Source organism: Gouania willdenowi, chromosome 20 (genome assembly GCF_900634775.1).
Source record: "Gouania willdenowi chromosome 20, fGouWil2.1, whole genome shotgun sequence".
Classification (NCBI taxonomy): Eukaryota; Metazoa; Chordata; class Actinopteri; order Blenniiformes; family Gobiesocidae; genus Gouania; species Gouania willdenowi.
In genome coordinates this window covers 13,611,448-13,629,508 of record NC_041063.1, presented here as the reverse complement: position 1 = coordinate 13,629,508, position 18,061 = coordinate 13,611,448, and the positions used below count along the sequence as shown (strand labels likewise).

Here is an 18,061-nt window from a genome sequence, read left to right as displayed (position 1 = left end):
AATGATGAAGGGGACGATAATAATCTGACATTTTAACAATCAACAATGAATCATCACATTTCCCCAAACTGTGATTTTTAGTTCATTTTAGCTATTACCATGGATCATACGTGATACAGACATCTATTTTGTTTCTTCCATTAATGAGGTTCTTTTTATTAGTTTTTATAATCATGATTTATCTTTGTTAAGGGAATAAGAAGTCACTTCTGTTTGCATCTGGAACAAAGGTTTTATTTTCCGACAGCAGCTGTAGAGGAATCAGACACAAACCTAAGGGTTGTTTAGGAGTTTAGCTTTGTTTTTTACATCATCACCAAAATATTATACAGATGCAATAAGCAAAACAAGAATAAAAAAAAGACAATATCCAACAATCCTTCTGTTTAAATTAACTTTAGCATTTGTGTAAGCTTACAGTTCAGTGATTCGGTAAAAGTGATATTGAGTGGTCACGACAATTACAATAAAGCACAGAACAAAGCAACAAAAATGCAACACCTGAACTGTTAAAGTGCATAAAACCATCACTACTTCTTCATCTCAAGGATTCCACTTCCAGGCCCTCGCTTCTTTGCACTGCAGATGTTGCAAAACTGCATTCCATGAATCTACAAGAGAAAAGTAGCCTTAGTCACGCTGATGCTGTCATTGTTTTTGTAATAGATAACGCGAGGATGTCACTCACTGTTCCTGGTGATGGTAAACATTCTCTATGAAATATGTGTCTGCAGTGAAACACCACCACGCTGAAGGTTTGGGCCATCTCTAAAACAAAAAAATGTCCAAAGATTAGCATTTAAAAGCAAAGCGAAAGACATCAAATGCTCTGTTCTAAATGACATACCTGAGGGTAATATTGTGGCATGGCAGGATTCGCAAATGCTCTCCTCTAAAACCACAAATATAATCAACACATTTATTATAACTCAACTCTTGTGAATCTAGATTAAAGCAATAAAAAAGTAAATCAGTTACCAACCATCAACACAGACTCCTCTCATCTGTGTTCGATGCATCTTCTGGAGAAGGGAAAGAGAGTCTGCTACCAAGATCTTCTTGCACCCTTCTCGCAAAAGAATCTTAAAATAAGAAAAAAAGACTGAATCAGAAATATTAATTTCAAATTCATTCAAAACATGTATTTTTTAGCATGTCTGACCTGCAGGTTATAGTCCTGTAGGATTTTCACTAAGGAATCTCTAAGATTAGGGATCTCCATGCCTTCCTTGATGCGATGGATGAGAAGAATGGGATCCACGTGAGTACCGATGTTATTGAGGAGGCCGGTGATGAATGCTAGAGTCAGTAACAAAACAGAGTGGAAACATGAGCAGCAGAATCAGGTCGATCTGACTCAGGGGGGGATATAATGCCGTACGGGGTTTATCGATGGAGTAGGTGATGAGATCCTTCCATAGCTCTGCGTCGTCCTGCTCTTTGGCAAACTCGATGGCTTTGTCCACATCCTCCAGCTCCTCCATGATCATCTGCAGGGCTCTTCTGCAGTTCCCCATCCTGCCTGGGAACCACATAGAGAGGAGGAAGAAGGTGTAGATGCATTAATGTGTATTTTCGTTCACAGAAACACTTACTGAGAAGGAAGACAGTCTCTTCTACAAAGTTCCTCTGTTGACAAATCTCAAGAGCCTAAAAAAAAAAAGGTAAAATGTGAGATTTTCTCCATGTTGGAGCATAGATGTGTAAAGTGTAGAGAGAGTAACCTTCTCCAGGGGGCAGTGTGTGCTGTCTCTGAGGAAAGGCAGCAGATTCTTCTGGTCGTACTCTGCGTACAGGCTGATCTGTCTCTCGTGGTACTTCTGGCCTTTGTGGTGGTCTCGTTTGAACAGTTTATGGAGGTACTGCAGGAGACAAATGGAGCAAACAGTCATTGCATCAAGAGTCTTACAGTTTAAAGATGCATTCTTAGTCTGCACACAGCTCACCACGTGCAGCAGCTCAGGTCTATCCGCAAGTTCTTCCACCACTTTGTCTATCTGTTATAGTGAAAAAAAACAGCCTTTTATTTTGAAAATAGTCGATCAATTTTTAAAACTTCTAAATTAAGTTGGACTTACTGATATTTTGTCTTCATTGTCAAGAAGCATGTCAACAGCTTTCTAAAAAACAAAACTCATTTTGGTTAAATGACGAAGCAAGTGTAACCTGTTGATTATGATGAGAATTCACACAAGCAGCTTTTTTACCTCCTTATCAAAGTCCATGAGGAGCACAATCTTATCTTCAATGGAGGAGAACAGGTTGTGTTTGTGGATCAGCTGATAAACATCCTTGTGCCGCAGTCTCAGGTAGATTTCTAAAGCTCGATCGTATCGTTGATCGTAGGTGTACCTGCAACAGAGTTTCAAAAACCCTTCATCACATTTGCAAAATGGCATCGATTCAGCTTCAAAAACGTCCTGAAAAATCTCCAGAAAACCTTAAATTTTTTCCCCCAAATATAAAATGTGAGTTTATTTCTTAATAAAAATTATATCTCATTGTAAGCTGGTCTTATGCCTTCTAATGAATGCAAAAATAAAAAAAACCCCAATATTAATTATCTGTGACATAGTCCAAGATTCCAACTCCATGGCACAGATGTTTCCATCACTTACAGCTCAGCGAGGGTTGTAAGCAGCGTGCTGTTGGTAGGATCCTTCTTAAGGTGATCTGTCACTGCCTGAACAATTGCCATGTTGTTATAAAGCTCTCCTGGCCACTCTCTGATCAGTGTCGCAAAACCCTGAGAGATTAAAACGATTAATCAGTGGATTCATTTCATTGGGTGAAAATAGCGTCAAACCGAGTACCTCATAGTCTGTTTTCAAAAATTCATGCAGGATCATCTCATAGATGGCTGGTCTCAGACGGAGGTCACCTCTGGGTAAATACTGACTGATGGCCTGAAAACGAACAGACTGATAAGAGACTGCAGGAAAGACATAACATCACCTTGTTTTTTTTTTTTTCTTTAAAGAGAGATGTTAGTTGATTTTTCCTTAAACAAAATCATCTTGGCGTACCTTCAGTTGGCCGATAGTTTTGAACCTGTACACTTCGTTCTCCCACAGATCCATGTTTTTCCCCAGAACCTTTTGGCACTTCCTACAACAGACACATTTCTTTTAAATCAACCAAACCATGAACACAACATATTTTTAACCAGCAGTTTTTCTTATAAATTCACATAAACTAAAGTTGATACATTTTAACCATTGCCAAAACAGTGAAAAAAGATGGTCCCTTTTATCCTTAGGTTATTAAAAAGATCAAATTCTCTTTAAAGTCCTAATTTCCACACAGATGCAGTGAACTCTATCAGTGAAAACTGATTCTAAGGCAGGGATGTCAAACTCATTTTAATTTAGGGGACAAACAGACCAGTTTGAGCTTAAATGGATCAAAATTAATGTGCCGTGGTTTGCACTTACATATAAATTATAAAAATAAACAAATTGCACTCTTATTTATACTGTACTTGTGTGTAGTTTCTTTCTTTATGATTTATTTATATGACTCATTTATGTGGTATTATGCTTATATTGCACTATATTTCAGTTAATATTTATTTTCTTCTTTTCTTGTATGCTGCTGGTCCCGAGACACAAATTTCGTTTTTATGTTAACATAAAAACGACAATAAAAAAAAACCTTGAACCTTGATACACAAATTATTAAGTATGTGAGTATATCAGTCTTCACTTAAATTTAACTAATAATGGGAATTTAAGGACATTCTTTGAAATAATTTGCCAGATTTTGGAAAAATTGAGAGTTCTTTCAACAATTTGAGATTAAAAATAGCTAATATATCTACAAGTGGATAAGTTAGTCATTTACAAAATGTTTTATGTTTGTTCTATCATTTTTACTTTCTCGAGCGGGCCGAATTTGACGCTCTAAAGGGCCGGATTTGGCCCCCGGGCCTTGAGTTTTACATGTGTGTAATAGTCTACCTATGTGTGATCATTGTATGTATTATGTTAAAATACTGAAATAAATATAAAAATATTGTGTTAAAATGTCCCATGCCTTAGTTTAAATACACAAAACAAAGAGTGCGTACCGTGCAGCGCTGTCATAGTCTCCTTTCTCCACTAGGTGATTGATGTAGGCCATTCCAATCTTCTGGACATCGTGTCTCCTAATGTTTTTGAAGCTGATCTCTGCGGCCATCAAAGCCTCCTGTTACCACAGCGACAGCATAAAAAAATCAAACACTGCCAAAGCAGATGTTAACCTTTAGTAACCTTTATGAAATTCCACAAACCAAACCTCATATTTCTTCTTTTCAAGCAGCCAATCGATGTGGTCGTCTTGGTCGCGCTCTTTGGCCACAACGATGTCTTTGGGACTGATGATGTAATAGAGCGACTCTCCCTCTGAATGCTCTGTTAATGAAAATACATTTATGCCTCTATGTACTGTGCATTACAGATGACATTTAATAGCCGACGCATAATGACATCAAAACACAGTCAAATGCTGTGTGACATTTCTCCGAGGTCGGCTTTGATGGTCTCACCGAGCCGGTAGTCTCTGCACTCGTTGTTCTTGAAGTTGCGCACAGTCAGCGCATCTGAGGAGATCTCCTCACAGGTCTCAGGCAGTGGTTGGATGATGTCGAGGCGAGGGCGCGCACGAAACTCTTCATCCTGCACAATAACACTTACATTACTCATTTCTGCACTTACTTCTCCTTTTTCATATAAAGATTTGAAAATGACGTTTACCTGATCTGAACTTTCTCTTACAAAGAAAAGTGTGACCAGCTGATCAGCCAGGGGAGCCAAACCACTGATGAAGAACTCAGTCTCAAATGCAAACACTGAAAGTAAATATTTAAGATTTAAACATTCATTTCTATAACTGTGGCACTTTGAATCGCTTTAAAAATATTAAATATTTACTGCTCATGCTTTATAAACTAAAATCACAGCAAAACTAGTAAACGGAATCTCTTGTGAAAAAAGAAAATCAAATTTTACATTCGGCATCAACACCTTGGTTTCCATTAAAAACTCATGAAATGCATTCAAAGACTTATTGCTTTTTCACAACATCTCACCTTGGGACATCATTTAGCAAAATAATTAAAAAGCCAACTATTGCTTTATAAATATGACAAGTCTCTTTTTATTGATTTGTGCAAATCAAAAACAAAGACAGTAATGCTGTTTGCAGCAAAAAAATATAGAGATTAGTGTCTAACACACAGACCTTACTAATAATGTTGTACGTAAGGGTATCCTGATGTCCGATATTAGCAAAAAAAAAAGTGTTGAATTATATCTACCTTTATCAAAAAATCTCTGATATAATATATATATTTTTAAGGTCTGTTATTTTTTTTCCATTTAATTGTGAAATATTCTTTCGTTTAGGGTTAAAATCTATGTTGGGGTCATCTTTTCTCATACCTACTGTTGCTGACTATTGTTCTACATCTGATTCATATTAATATTGATCAATACTCAAGGCTACTATATCAGTATCGTATCCAAAGTGAAAAAGTTGTATTGGGACACCCCTAGTTTGACTACTTCCTGTATAGAGGATGAAATAAGCAGCAAACAACCTGCTCACTGGTGTAATTCTCATACCTATCTCCACATAGCGACTGGGCAGATCCCTCATCTCTGTGGGATTACGTCCTTTAACGACACAAATCTGAAAAGAAAGCAAAAGTCACACTGAAAGAGTGCCACAAAAAGGAGTTATGGTGTTGCAGACCTTGATGGAGGTCCCCCAGCCGACGATGAGAGTGGCGTCATCTTTCCAGCAGAGGCTGCAGGGATACATGTCAGGCCGGAGGCTGATGTTGTCCCTAACCACGTTGGTGATTCGCTGCTTTGTACTGATGTCATAGATTTTCACTCCCTAGGAAAACCCAAAAATAAAAGTATTTGCAGCATTTATTGTGGAGAAAGTGTCTGGTGTGTGTCACATAGCACTGACCACAGTGTTGGACCAAGCGATCAGGTTGGCTCTCCACTGCACGTTTGTGATGCTACCCTCGCCTTCATGTAGAGGTGTGGTCTTCCAGCGGTTCAGCCAGTTCCTTTCATACAGAAGCAGCTAGGAAGAAGAAAGCGAAACATTCAATTTCATAACATGGGTGCAGTAGCCAACCCCTGCCTACAGAGGGCAGTAGATGAACAGCATATTGCAAAAAAGCAAACAAGTATAAAAATCACTGGTATTTCTAAAAAAGTACAAAATAAGGCTTGTATATTATCAAAAATGTACTGAAATAAAAGTTTCATACCTTTATTCTTAAGGTGTCACCACAATTTATTTAAAAAAATGTAGGTTTTCAAAATAAGACATATAAACACGTTTATAATATATAAACATATAATATATCACATATTTTTGAATGTTTGTTATCATCTGGCCTGCGTTCTAGACCACAGTGATAAATTGCAGTTCAGGCCTCTTCAGGACAAAGCCACTTGTTTACATTTCCTGCCTTGTTATTGTTCTTAGTCTATATAAACGAACAAAAAAAAGTCCCCAAAATAGTCTAAAAACAGGGTGGGGGCAGGAGAATGTTAATAAACAGTTTGCTTCACATAGAGACAATATGACAAAAGAACGGTGCCGACAAAATTGAATTTCCTTTGACAGGATGTGGCTCCCATTGAGGCACATTGATTTTCATCACAGGCACCGCGTGGAGGCCTTCACAACTTGGAACTGAGAGGAATCAGCGGCAATTGAAAGAAAATGGCAGAGTAACACTAACAATGGAGTTTCACAGAAGTTTTCCCTCAACCCTGTTGTATAAATGTCACTATACTTTATTTATAGGCAGGTGTGCAATGATGCCACATAGGAGCAGTCTATAGCCGTGTTGTGGGCCCGTTGTGACAGGAGATGAGTTTTAGTTCAGAAAAATAAAATGACAAATCCGTACGTTCCACCTTCAGCAAAGACTTACCGAGCAGACAACTTCCTGGAAAAAATATCCAGTGTACTACTACTACTACTAAGACCATGCAGCCTTTTGATTATGGCATCTATTTGCTGCGCTTGTGAGACATTGCCTTTCAAACACTGTTGAGCGAGCAGCACTTTAATAAAATGGGCAGCTCTCATGAGAGCACTCCAGCAAAGAGACACAAAAGTACGAAGCTTCCACACCAGACAAAGGCTCGGCAGTGGGATTGGGATTCATTATAGCACGATGAGGACAAGTTAATGTCAGTGGAAATAGCTGTACTTAATGATTGTGGATGTAAAAAGTATTATTCAAGCTTACCTTGTTGCCCCCGGTGACAAACTGTTTGTAGTTTGTTCGGGTGAACTGGGGATGCAACGCCACCACCTGCAAAGATGCATAACTATTAGCATTGTCACTTGTTAAACTCAACTTTAATTTAACTAAACCTGAATGTGAACATAACATTAACCTAACTGAAATAGAGGTATAAGTTAGTTTAACCCTAGAACACCATCGCTAAAATTACTAACACCCTCACTATCGCTGGGTGATTTTTACCTTACATATTCTACCCAATAAAAAGTTATTATAATCCAAATATGACACGTTAGAGTTGTGTTCTTTTATTTTCAATTATGCCAGGCCTAACAAAATGAAAGAAAAAAAAAAACCATGGTAGTATATTAACCAAAATTACTGAAAAATTAGGAATGTAAGAAGAAAAAAAAAGTAAATAAATACATAATATAAACTGGAAACGTGGTCTTTGGTCCACCCATTTCTTGGGCATTTAAGGATTCCCTGGTGAAAACCTCCTTGACACATGAATGGCTGCAGAAGAGTGGAACAAAAAATGGCATTTTTCTATTGGGTAAATTTTTTATTTTTTTTTAAAATGAATATCCATGGAAATCAGCATTTTGTGCTATTAATTTTCAACTACTGGACTAATTAAAAATAGCATGGACATTTCAGGACCACCTTTACTTACTTTATTTTTTAGATGTACACAGTACATACAGGTTAGTAATAATAACAGGACACTAGCACAATTGCTGTGTGAAAATCACCCAAACATTAGTCTGTAGGAAAAAGTGGGCTTTGGATTAGAGAAACTTCCACACTTTGTAAAACTACCCCGGAACCAAAAACACTCTGGCAAACACAACTTCATTAAAATAATGTTAATTAGCCGTTGTTAGTGTTCTAGGGTTAAATCAAATGACTGTTCACAAAAAAGAAAATTAGGCAAGTCGGGGAACAAGTCGAGGATGTGTCAGAAACTGTCTGAACTTTCCCTTTCAACACTGAACTAAAGAACATTCCTGTCACATCTCTTGTTTGCTATGTTTTTAAATATTTGGTCTTTGCTACATTAATATCTCAACCTTCCACTTAATCACATCACATTCTGTGGACCTGCTTATCAAACCTGACAAATGTATTGTCCTCAGATATGTTCTCACTCTTGTTTTAAAGATATCCAGCTAATGACTGCAGCACTTTCTAAGCTTCTCCAAAAAAGACTGCACAGAATCAGAAAAACTTACTTTGATGGGACAGTCGAAGTTCTCGTGGAAGCCCTCTCTCGTATAAAGGCCAAAAACTTGAACCTGAAACAGAGAAGGGGCAGAGGAACAAAAAGCAAAGGGAACACCTGGAAACCTGTGCTTTAATTGCTGCCTCTGCAACTATCCGAGGCCAGCAGGGAGAGGTGTGTTCAGTAAGGACTTTGATTGGCTCCCTGTTTCTCCGCTGGGTTACCAATTAGTGAACACGATGATTCTTGGAACCCTGCAGGGTTTAGAACAGAAGTCCTAAACTTGGACAGTGGACGGGAATGCATCATTAGAGCCCATAAGACCCACTTTTCCTTTCACTGACGACCCAAACAGAGAAATGTTTTGAAGATGGGGGAATACATAAAGCTCTGACGTTATCTCTCCTCTCGACCTGCCTCACTGATTCAGGATTAGGTTAGATTTCAAAGGATTAAAAGCCAACTCAATTGACGGGGGCAAACAAATGCTGTAGCATTGATTTTAATTGTCTGCTCCACGTTTTTGCGACAAGATCTTTTTTGCCACCGGAGTGCGGGAAGTAGGGGGGGTGTGTGATATCAGAGAGCATATCTTGACTGCGAAATCCATGAAGGATGGTAGTAATGATGAGAAGAGACAAGATAACAGTGAGGTAGAGAACATGGGAGAGGGTAACCATAGAAGGCTGATGGCTGATTGACAGCTGAGCGGATCTGAGTTGAATCATTACTTCTATCCTTCAAAATTGTTATGAGCTTTTTATAAAATCGGTGCGCATCGATGAAGATGAAGCTCGGGGTTAATGCTCTGATTGTGTAAGAAGTGTTAAACCTACATTTTCACCCCCACAAAACAGCTCAAGTTTCCAATGATTAGCATAAAGTTTCAAGCGGAGCTGAATTATGAAAGATAGAAAACTCTGCAGGCCTGAGGATAAGCAGACATGGTGATGATGAGCACAGAAATCTCACCTTCCCATCCTCGGAGCAGATGCCCACATGCTCTCCACTTTCATCCAGACTGATCTGGTTGATCTTCACTGAACTCTGCGGAGACATAATATCACTGTGTTTTTTTCTTTGGGGATGGCAAAAAATGTTGCCGGATGATATTTTACTCCAACCAGACAAAAAAACAGAAAAAGCAACAGATGTAGATGGTACTGGATGCACAACCTTATGGTGTGAGAAACATGGAAAACTGCTGCAGCGTCTACCATTCTAAATCTAAGGTTAGACGAACCAATCAAAGCGTCCAATTACTAAACATTACCTTAAAACCACCAATACTTGATAATGAATGCAACTTTCTGTGTAATAAGATTAAAAAAAACAAAAAAAAACTAGGGTAACACTTTAGTTTAGGGAACACCTATTAATCAATAATTAGTTGCTTATTAGTATGCATATTTGTAACATATTGACTGTTAATTAGTCATTATTAAGTACTTATTAATGCCTTATTCTGCATGGCCTTAATATACAACAAGAAAGCCATTAACTAAGAGTTTTCCCTCAATAACCTCAGAATTATTACTTAAGTAAGGAAGTTGTTGTATATGAATTACAATCTTAACATGCTAGGGTTAGGATTAGGGTTAGGATTAAGGTTAACACAAACCCTAACCCTAATCCTAATCATAACCCTAACCCTCTTTGAATGGCGAGATTGCCATTAAGTGTATATTAAGGCATTAATAAGTACTTAATAATTACAAATCAAGAGCCAATATGTTACTAATATTAATAAGCAACTAATTAATGGTTAATAGATGTTCCCTAAACTAAAGTGTTACCCAAACTAGTCTTTGTGAGGTTATACAGCTGAAAGGATGCACCTAAGAACATAAACTTTCACTTCTAGCCTTTCACAACTAGTGCCCTGGATTTAGACCAGGAGGCAGTAGTAAGTGGCCTAATTTTGTGCACCAACCAAAGTAAACTCATGGAATTAGTCCCAAAACACAAAAAGTAATACAAAAATGACCCAAAAAACAACAACAAATAAAACACAAACAAAAACATAAAAAAATGAGAGAGTATAATAATCAAAATGACAACAAAAATACACAAAATGACAAAGAAAACACACACATAACGGACTCCAAAAACACAATATGACAACAAAAATAAACAAAAGGACTCCAAAAACAATAAAAACACACAAAATGCCCAAAAAACATGCAATAAAAGAAAAATATACAAAACGGCAACAAAAATACACAAAAAGACTCAATAACAAGCAAAACACACAAAATGACATTGAAATAACGTAAGAGAAAAATATACAGATTCATAACAAAAACACAAAAAATGACTACAAAATACACAAAACCCTTGGTTTGTTTCATGCCTAAATGCTCAGATTGGTCATTATTTTCAACGCTGACATAAATGTTGATGATGCGGTCCCTCGGATCAGATAATTACATTTTGTGGCCTGCGCTGTAATAAAAGTTACCATCACTGATATAGACTTCCTATAATTATGATAATAAACATATCACTTTAACTGCAGTCGACTGTTGTCAAAAATAACTACTGGCTAACTTATTGATTAGCCACTCGCTAACTGATACCTTTTCAATGAAAAAAGAAGTGTTGCTCATAATCATCTCCACTAGCATCTCCTGTAATAAGGTGAATGTATTCAGAACACTTCTTATTCTTACTTATTTGTTTGCTTTTCTCCATTTTAGTTTTTACAACATCAACAAATAGACCCTGCAGGGTCTCCTTTTATTCAACTTGACCTCCATGTTTCAGGATCCTTTCAATGAGCTCAGCTGGGGCCCTATTTTAACCCACAAAAGAGACGCCTAGCAGGGAAAGTTTAGAAACCACAGCCGTAATTGACATATTTCAGCTAACAAAGCTGCGTCTAATACTTTTCAATGATCAACCATTAGATACTCACAATTTCAAACTTCTGAGTCACATTTCCTTGGATGTCCAGCAGAAAGACTTTTCCACAGTACGTTCCGAGGGCGAGGAACTGACAAGAGAAAAATGTAAAGAGAATAAGAGCAGAAAAGGGATAAAAATGATTGCCTGGTGTTTATGATGGCAGCAGAAGAGGATAAAAAAAAAAAAAAAAACATTTCCTGGTGCTGTGGCGCGATGGGCAAAGAGGGGATTGGGTGGGCTTGGATGCAAAACTGTGAAATTGCAGGGGGTGGAAAAGCCCTATTTAATAAAGCAGACAGTGTGAAATGGTATTTCCACCCTTTCTCAAATTAAAATGCTTAAGCATAATAAATTCACTGTATATCTGACTTCTACCCTGTGCAACCACATGACTTCCCCACCCAGCAAAGAACCATTATTTCTACTTAGCAGCAACTGGTTTCTGGGTTTTCTGCTTCGGCATAAAAGCATGTGTGCGTATGGGTGCAAAAGTGTGTGTTGATGTGCGTATGTGTGTGAGTCCACTGGGACAAAAAAATTAGAAGCTGCAGGCTTTGGGCATTAGATTAAATGTGCGTTCTTTCACCCCAGCACCCCCCCTCCCTCCTGCTCCATGCACCCCTCCTAATCCCCCTCCCCTTTAGAGCGGCGTGTGGATGTGAGGCAAGCCCACCATGCTTCAGTGCAGTCTATAATGAAATGCTTATATTTACAGGCACAGCTGAGCATGTCAGACAGAGCCCCCTGCAATCTCCCCAAAATAAAATAACCAAAAATAAATAAATAAAGGGTTCAACCTTGTAAGGCGGAGCGGCTCTTAAAGGGATTTATCAGAATGAAATTGTTCAAATGAAATTCCGATTTAGACACTTAAATTATGAGGCAACATACAGCAATATGTGCTGCCAGCAGCTTTAAGGTTTGTGGCGTGTGTCGTGGCAGAAGGGTGGGGGGGTCCTGATGTGCACGCGCACAGGAAACTGAATGGCAGGAGGTACATAAGCAAAGGAATCCGATGGAAAAAGAAAAGAGTCAGATCGATTTTAGAGTTTCAGCAAAGCAGTCTCTTGCTGTGGCGTGGCTGCTGCTTTGAAGGAAAACCAGCACACACAAAAAAAACCAACACTGGGACTGAGTCGACAAAGAACAAATAAATAAATGAAAATCAATAGTGGTTTAATAAAACAACAGGTGAGGAGACATAACGTTGTATGACTTGTGCTCAGGCCGCGGCGCGCGAGTGTGCTGCCGGTGCCACGACGATTAAGCATCTCCTGAAGAGTGCCCTCCTTTTAAAATATCAACAGTGAACAAACAGAAGAGAGGAGCAAAAATATGTTAGAGTGGGAACAAAAACAGGCGAAGACAAAGGCTCCCAGTTTTCTGATGCACCTCCCTGTGAGATTAAGCTGGGGAAGGTGAGAAAAGAATGGCCTGCCTGCTCAGATTGAACACAGACAATGAAAATCAACTTTGAAGACGACCTCTCTTCAACATGAACATAAAATCAAGGGCGCATCTTCTGGACACGAGTGGACTTGAACCAGAAACGTCCTTATCCACGACGTTTAAGAAGCCATACCTTGTCATGGACGGTCATGCAGCTGGCTGCATCATTCTGAAGGATTTCAGTCACCCCGTTGGAGAGCCTCTCATACTTCAGCTTGGGCTCCTCCTCGCTGTCTTCCTCCTGGTGAAGAGAATATACTCACACTGTAACACTTTACAGGGTCACCTCTGCAACAGCAAACTCTAAAACTTCCTATAGGTATACCTTTCAAAACATGATCCACTAGGACAGGGGTGTCAAACTCATTTTAGCTCAGGGGCCAAATACAGAGCAGTTTGATCTGAAGTGGGCCATAGACTTCATGTGGGAAAATAAATAATTTCAACATTATTGTGCCCTAGTTTGCACTTCTACATATTCATAAAACACGACAATATCCAAGCAATAAGTGACAGATATCAGTCGCAACAGGATCCTCACTTTAAATTTCCTAGATTCATATTTAAGAGAAATATTATGTAATAATTTGAGGAAAATTGAAGGATTTTTTTTTTTTTTAAAACAGTTTAACACTAAAAATGACTGCATTCATGCAATATAAGCACCAAGAGTAGGACTGGGCAAAAAAATCGATTTAATCGATTAATTGAAATTGTAGATAAAAATCATTTTTATTTTGCAAATTCGAGTTTAAAAAATAAAAAAAATTATTATTATTATTATTATTATTATTTTTCCCACCACAGTTTTTTCTGACTTTTTCATGTTCCGATATGAGCCAGCCCCCTCTTTGTTTACATGTGTTTACCCTTTGAGTAGGCTATATGTGTGCCACAGGCATGTTCAATTTTTTATTCACACTATGCTGAGATGCTAATGGGAGAGTTTATTTTTTCAATTGTAATGTTATATGTTAAAAAATATGTAGTTATCTGATTTTCTTAATCAGAAAATTTTATCTACTGTGAAGTAGCTGTTACACTTTTGCTTAAACCTGGGTTAAAGCTTGAAATTGTTGAATGACAGCCTCATTTACTTTTTATTTTGGGATTGTTCTATGCATTTTAACTCTTGAGGACAATCACAGCAATAAAGTTGCACTTTTTGACAATATATCTGATGTCTGGAGTCATGTTTAAGTGCATTAACAAAAAATAAATAAACTGAAAACTGAATCGAAACTCGAATTTTTCTTTGGAAAAAAAAAATCAGAGATCTGGCAACAAGCTTTACACAAAATAAAGACCACCTCCATAAATGCACGCCATTGCCTAATCCAATACAAAATTGTACATAGATTACATTACTCAAGAGAGAAAATCAATAAAATGTATCCTGATAGTTCACCCATGTGTGAGAAATGTACAGTAGAATGAGGCATAGTTACGCACTTTGTCCTAATCTTCAAGGTTTTAGGAATAACATTTTTGATTATTTATCAAATGTACTGAAGGTGAAAATAACTCCAACCCCACTCCTCATAGTTTTTGGAATATTTCAAAAGACAGAAACTCTTGGTCACATCATACCCACGAATTACTGCAAAGAAACGTATTATTCAACTGTGGAAAGGAAAAGACACCCCTTCTTTAAAAGTGTGGGTCACAGAACTCATTGACACACTACGTTTAGAGAAAATAAGGCAAGCCATAAATGGCAATGTGATTGAATTTGAAAAAATATGGCAACCTTTGATATCTTATCTTAGAGATAGCTGATATGTGCAGTCTGTGGGAGGGCGTGGGCAATGGGCATTTATTTCATCTGTTTAGTTTATTATTTTCTTATTTTATTCATTTTTGGAATCGTTGCAAGTGCAGTTTTCTGTCCAGAGACAGCAGGGAAAGACGAAAGACCCCCAAATCACCCCATAAACACTGGTATTACCCTCACAGGGACAACGAAAAAGATTTATTAAGGTAATAAAGTGTCTGAGTTCTGCTTTTAAACCCATAGATTTAAAATTGTTTTGCACAACATAATGAAATCTGTTGTAACTGCTGGAGAAATCATGGAAATCTTTGGAGAAGTTACAATGCAACTTCAAGGAAAGCATTGGTCCCAGATACCACAGCACAGATTTATAGATCTATAAAGTTCATGATGTTCTGAGCACAAAGGGACACAGACAAATTTCAGGAGCTCATAATGATTTCAGTGCTAACTTGTTGCTAAAGACATTTGTAAAATCGGAGCTCCCACAATCCTGCTGTGGGATTTCAATTGGATTATTTAGAATAGACACCACTAAACTTTTATAAAGACAATAATAAAACAGGTGTTTCTTTACAACATTTAGAAGCATTCCTGTAACAATTTCCAGTCGACTCTGCGTAATGTGGAACTAATCTCCTTTTGGAGTCAGGTGTGTGTATATGATAAGATAAAAGCACAAAGACAAATTTCCATTACCTGGCATGAAATTCTGAATAAAACCATTTCCTTCCTTCAGAGACCATCTATTCACACTGAGATACACAGATTTAGTCTTTTCATATGGCAAACCCGAGGTATTTCACGTTATCCGCTCCAGCATGAGTCAACATTTGCGGCCAGTCACAGCCTGAATATTACCCATAATTCAGTTTATACCCAAAGCTGCACAGTTTGTGGCTGCCCAGAGGGTGCATCAACTCAAAACGTTGTCTGCCATTATGTGCTACTGGGGTTTGAGGTGGGGGACAATAGCGTGGAGAAGAAAAAAAAAAAAAAAAGGTTATTTTCAAAAACAATCCATTCCCACTCAATAACGCCATATCTAGGCTATTTCCTGTGTATTCTGGTTTGGGAGATTTCTGATGCGAGGGCATTTGTCACGGCTTTTGAAGGCGTATCAATTTAACAACAAAGGAAAACTTCATTTTCCAAAAGAAATGGCACATTTCAAAACTTTTGCCATCTTTTATAAGTTGCTCTCCGTTTTGCCAATGACTGAGACGGTCTTCTTTATGTTTGTGATCAATTTGTCAATTTTTGTCTTTTAACTGTTTAAAAAAAACACCTGGCTAAACCCTTGATGAACAAACATACATTAAAGACCAGACTTAGTTATAAAAAACACAACTGAATATGTCTTTTTACAGGTGTACTTGAGTCTTTTCTGCATCCCAAAAATATTTGTGCTTCGTTAACAGGTGTCCTAATAATAACTGTAGGTGTTCTATTCTATTAACTGTATGTATGTATGTATATAAATATATATATATATTTACATATATATTACCTGTAACTTGTTTAAACACAAATTTGTAGGGGTGTCCTGATCCAATATTGATATCAGATATCGGTCCAACATCAGCCAGAAAACAAATATCGGATTTTATCGGACTGCATCAAAAATCTCCGATATAAGCTCTCCGATAATTTATTGATGTTATTAAATTGTAGAATATTGCAGATCTTATGTTGAAGGTTAAATGTATGTAACCAATTGGTTAATAATTAATGGGTCAGTTTTTCTCATACCTACTGTTGCTGACTATTGTTCTCTGTTTGAGTGACATCACTTGATCAAACCTTTTCTCTACAAAATAAGTAATAAACGTATGTATGATTCATGCTGATATCGTATCGTATCGATATCGGTCAACAAGCAAGGTTGCAATATCGGTATTGTATCGGAAGTGAAAAGTTGTATTGGGACATCCCTACAAATTTGTGAACCATTGTATATTTAAATTTTAATTCAAATGTAATTTAATTTAAATGTAATTGTGTGTCCTTTTCCGAAGGTTATCAACTCATGGTTCTTAGACTGGTGTTTAAAAAAGAAAAAGAGCTAGAATTGAATTTAAAGGGACTTATTTATGCAGCTCAGTACCCTTTAATTACAACTCTAACAATAGTCAAAAAATGTAGATAATCTTTTTCCTTTTGCTTTTGATTAAAGTGCAGTCTCATCTAACAGACATTTCAATTTTATTATGATATTCTAATGTAGACTTACTGTAATCTGCTAAATAATCAAGCTCAAACTGCCATAACTTCTTATTAGACATGTTTAATGGTTTCAACATTTTTCTTGAAATGAAATTGTATGATTGGTTCTAAAGCTGGACCAGTTAGGATATATATATTATATAATAATAATAATCATCATCATCATCATCATCATCAATCATCATCATCATCATCATCATCATCATCATCATCATCATCATCATATGAAAATGTTCCAACCTCTTGTTTTCTGTAGCTTGGCTGTCGTTAATATGCTGGGGTGTTATACAGTGGGACAAAATATTTCCGGAGTCTCTCTAATCATGTTAGATGTAAAGAACTTGCACTTTTTGTAGACTCTATATACTTTGGATTCCATGTAGTTTAACCATATGCTTTCCTTCAAGTAAAACTCCCTTTCCCACAAGGCTGCAATGTACTGGTATCATTTATTTAGCACTGTTGATAATGACAGATCTGGAGAGAGCTATATGTAATTCATGAGTGTTTGGCACCACCACTCTTACAGGTTTTTATAATAACCAGGATACATTTGTCAAGCCTGACAGAGGTTTGTACTCCTAAAATTGAATGTCACTGATGCATTTCTCCATCAACTGATCACACTAACATTCACTATACATGCCAATAAATGGCAGCACAAATATAACATAATATAATATAATACTTCCGTGTCTTACCTCAGACTCACTCGTGAATTCCTCACTTGGTTTTTCTGCCTATAAAAGAGATTTAAAAAAAAACATTGCTATGAATGGTTGGATACTGTACATTAAACGATTTTAATAAGGAAAGCTTATTTATTATCAATAGTGATTGCTATCTCCCTGTCTCTGTAAATATATGCTAATAAGCAATATTTAAAAGAACATCGTTGACGAAATAATCTCGATATATGCTCTTTTATTCTAAATTTAAAAGCTTTGTAGTAAGTAGTTTTGTAGTAAACATCGCGCAGTTAGCATTAGCATGGTTAGCTTACCTTTTCCTCCACTTCCATTTCGCTCGTAGCAAACGTAACTTCCACAAGGGTTTAAAAAATGAAAATTAGTTTTATATCGAGTTTAATAAAAGCATCGCTTGTTTCGCCCAGTGTCATAAACAGACACTGTAAGGTTACAAAGTGATGTGATGAGGGAAAAGCTGCTCTCAAGCTAAATCACATGACAGGCAGACAGAGCCAGAGGCATTGTGG

General features: G+C 37.2%; 1 protein-coding gene across 1 annotated transcript; it reads right to left on the bottom strand.

The window, feature by feature from the left end:
- Positions 1-212: 212 nt before the first annotated feature.
- vps41 (VPS41 subunit of HOPS complex) lies at positions 213-18,043 on the bottom strand. The gene is made up of 28 exons (XM_028434863.1): positions 17,849-18,043; positions 17,547-17,585; positions 12,979-13,086; positions 11,407-11,484; positions 9,462-9,536; positions 8,500-8,562; positions 7,268-7,333; positions 5,962-6,081; positions 5,737-5,883; positions 5,607-5,673; positions 4,737-4,831; positions 4,529-4,658; positions 4,279-4,394; positions 4,070-4,188; positions 3,027-3,108; positions 2,814-2,906; positions 2,619-2,746; positions 2,208-2,352; positions 2,079-2,120; positions 1,947-1,997; positions 1,725-1,862; positions 1,596-1,650; positions 1,382-1,522; positions 1,163-1,299; positions 983-1,082; positions 848-892; positions 689-768; positions 213-611 (listed from the first exon to the last, which is right to left on the bottom strand). The coding sequence occupies exons 1-28, from the start codon at positions 17,864-17,866 to the stop codon at positions 531-533; spliced, it is 2,559 nt and encodes an 852-aa protein (XP_028290664.1). The 5' UTR covers positions 17,867-18,043; the 3' UTR covers positions 213-530.
- Positions 18,044-18,061: the final 18 nt, after the last annotated feature.

Excerpts from the sequence above, each read along its gene's own strand:
- vps41 (XM_028434863.1), bottom strand. Across the intron at positions 2,907-3,026 it reads AAACTATCGGCCAACTGAAG|GCCATCAGTCAGTATTTACC; the intron begins GTACGCCAAGAT and ends GTTCGTTTTCAG. Across the intron at positions 893-982 it reads GAGAGGAGTCTGTGTTGATG|AGGAGAGCATTTGCGAATCC; the intron begins GTTGGTAACTGA and ends TTGTGGTTTTAG.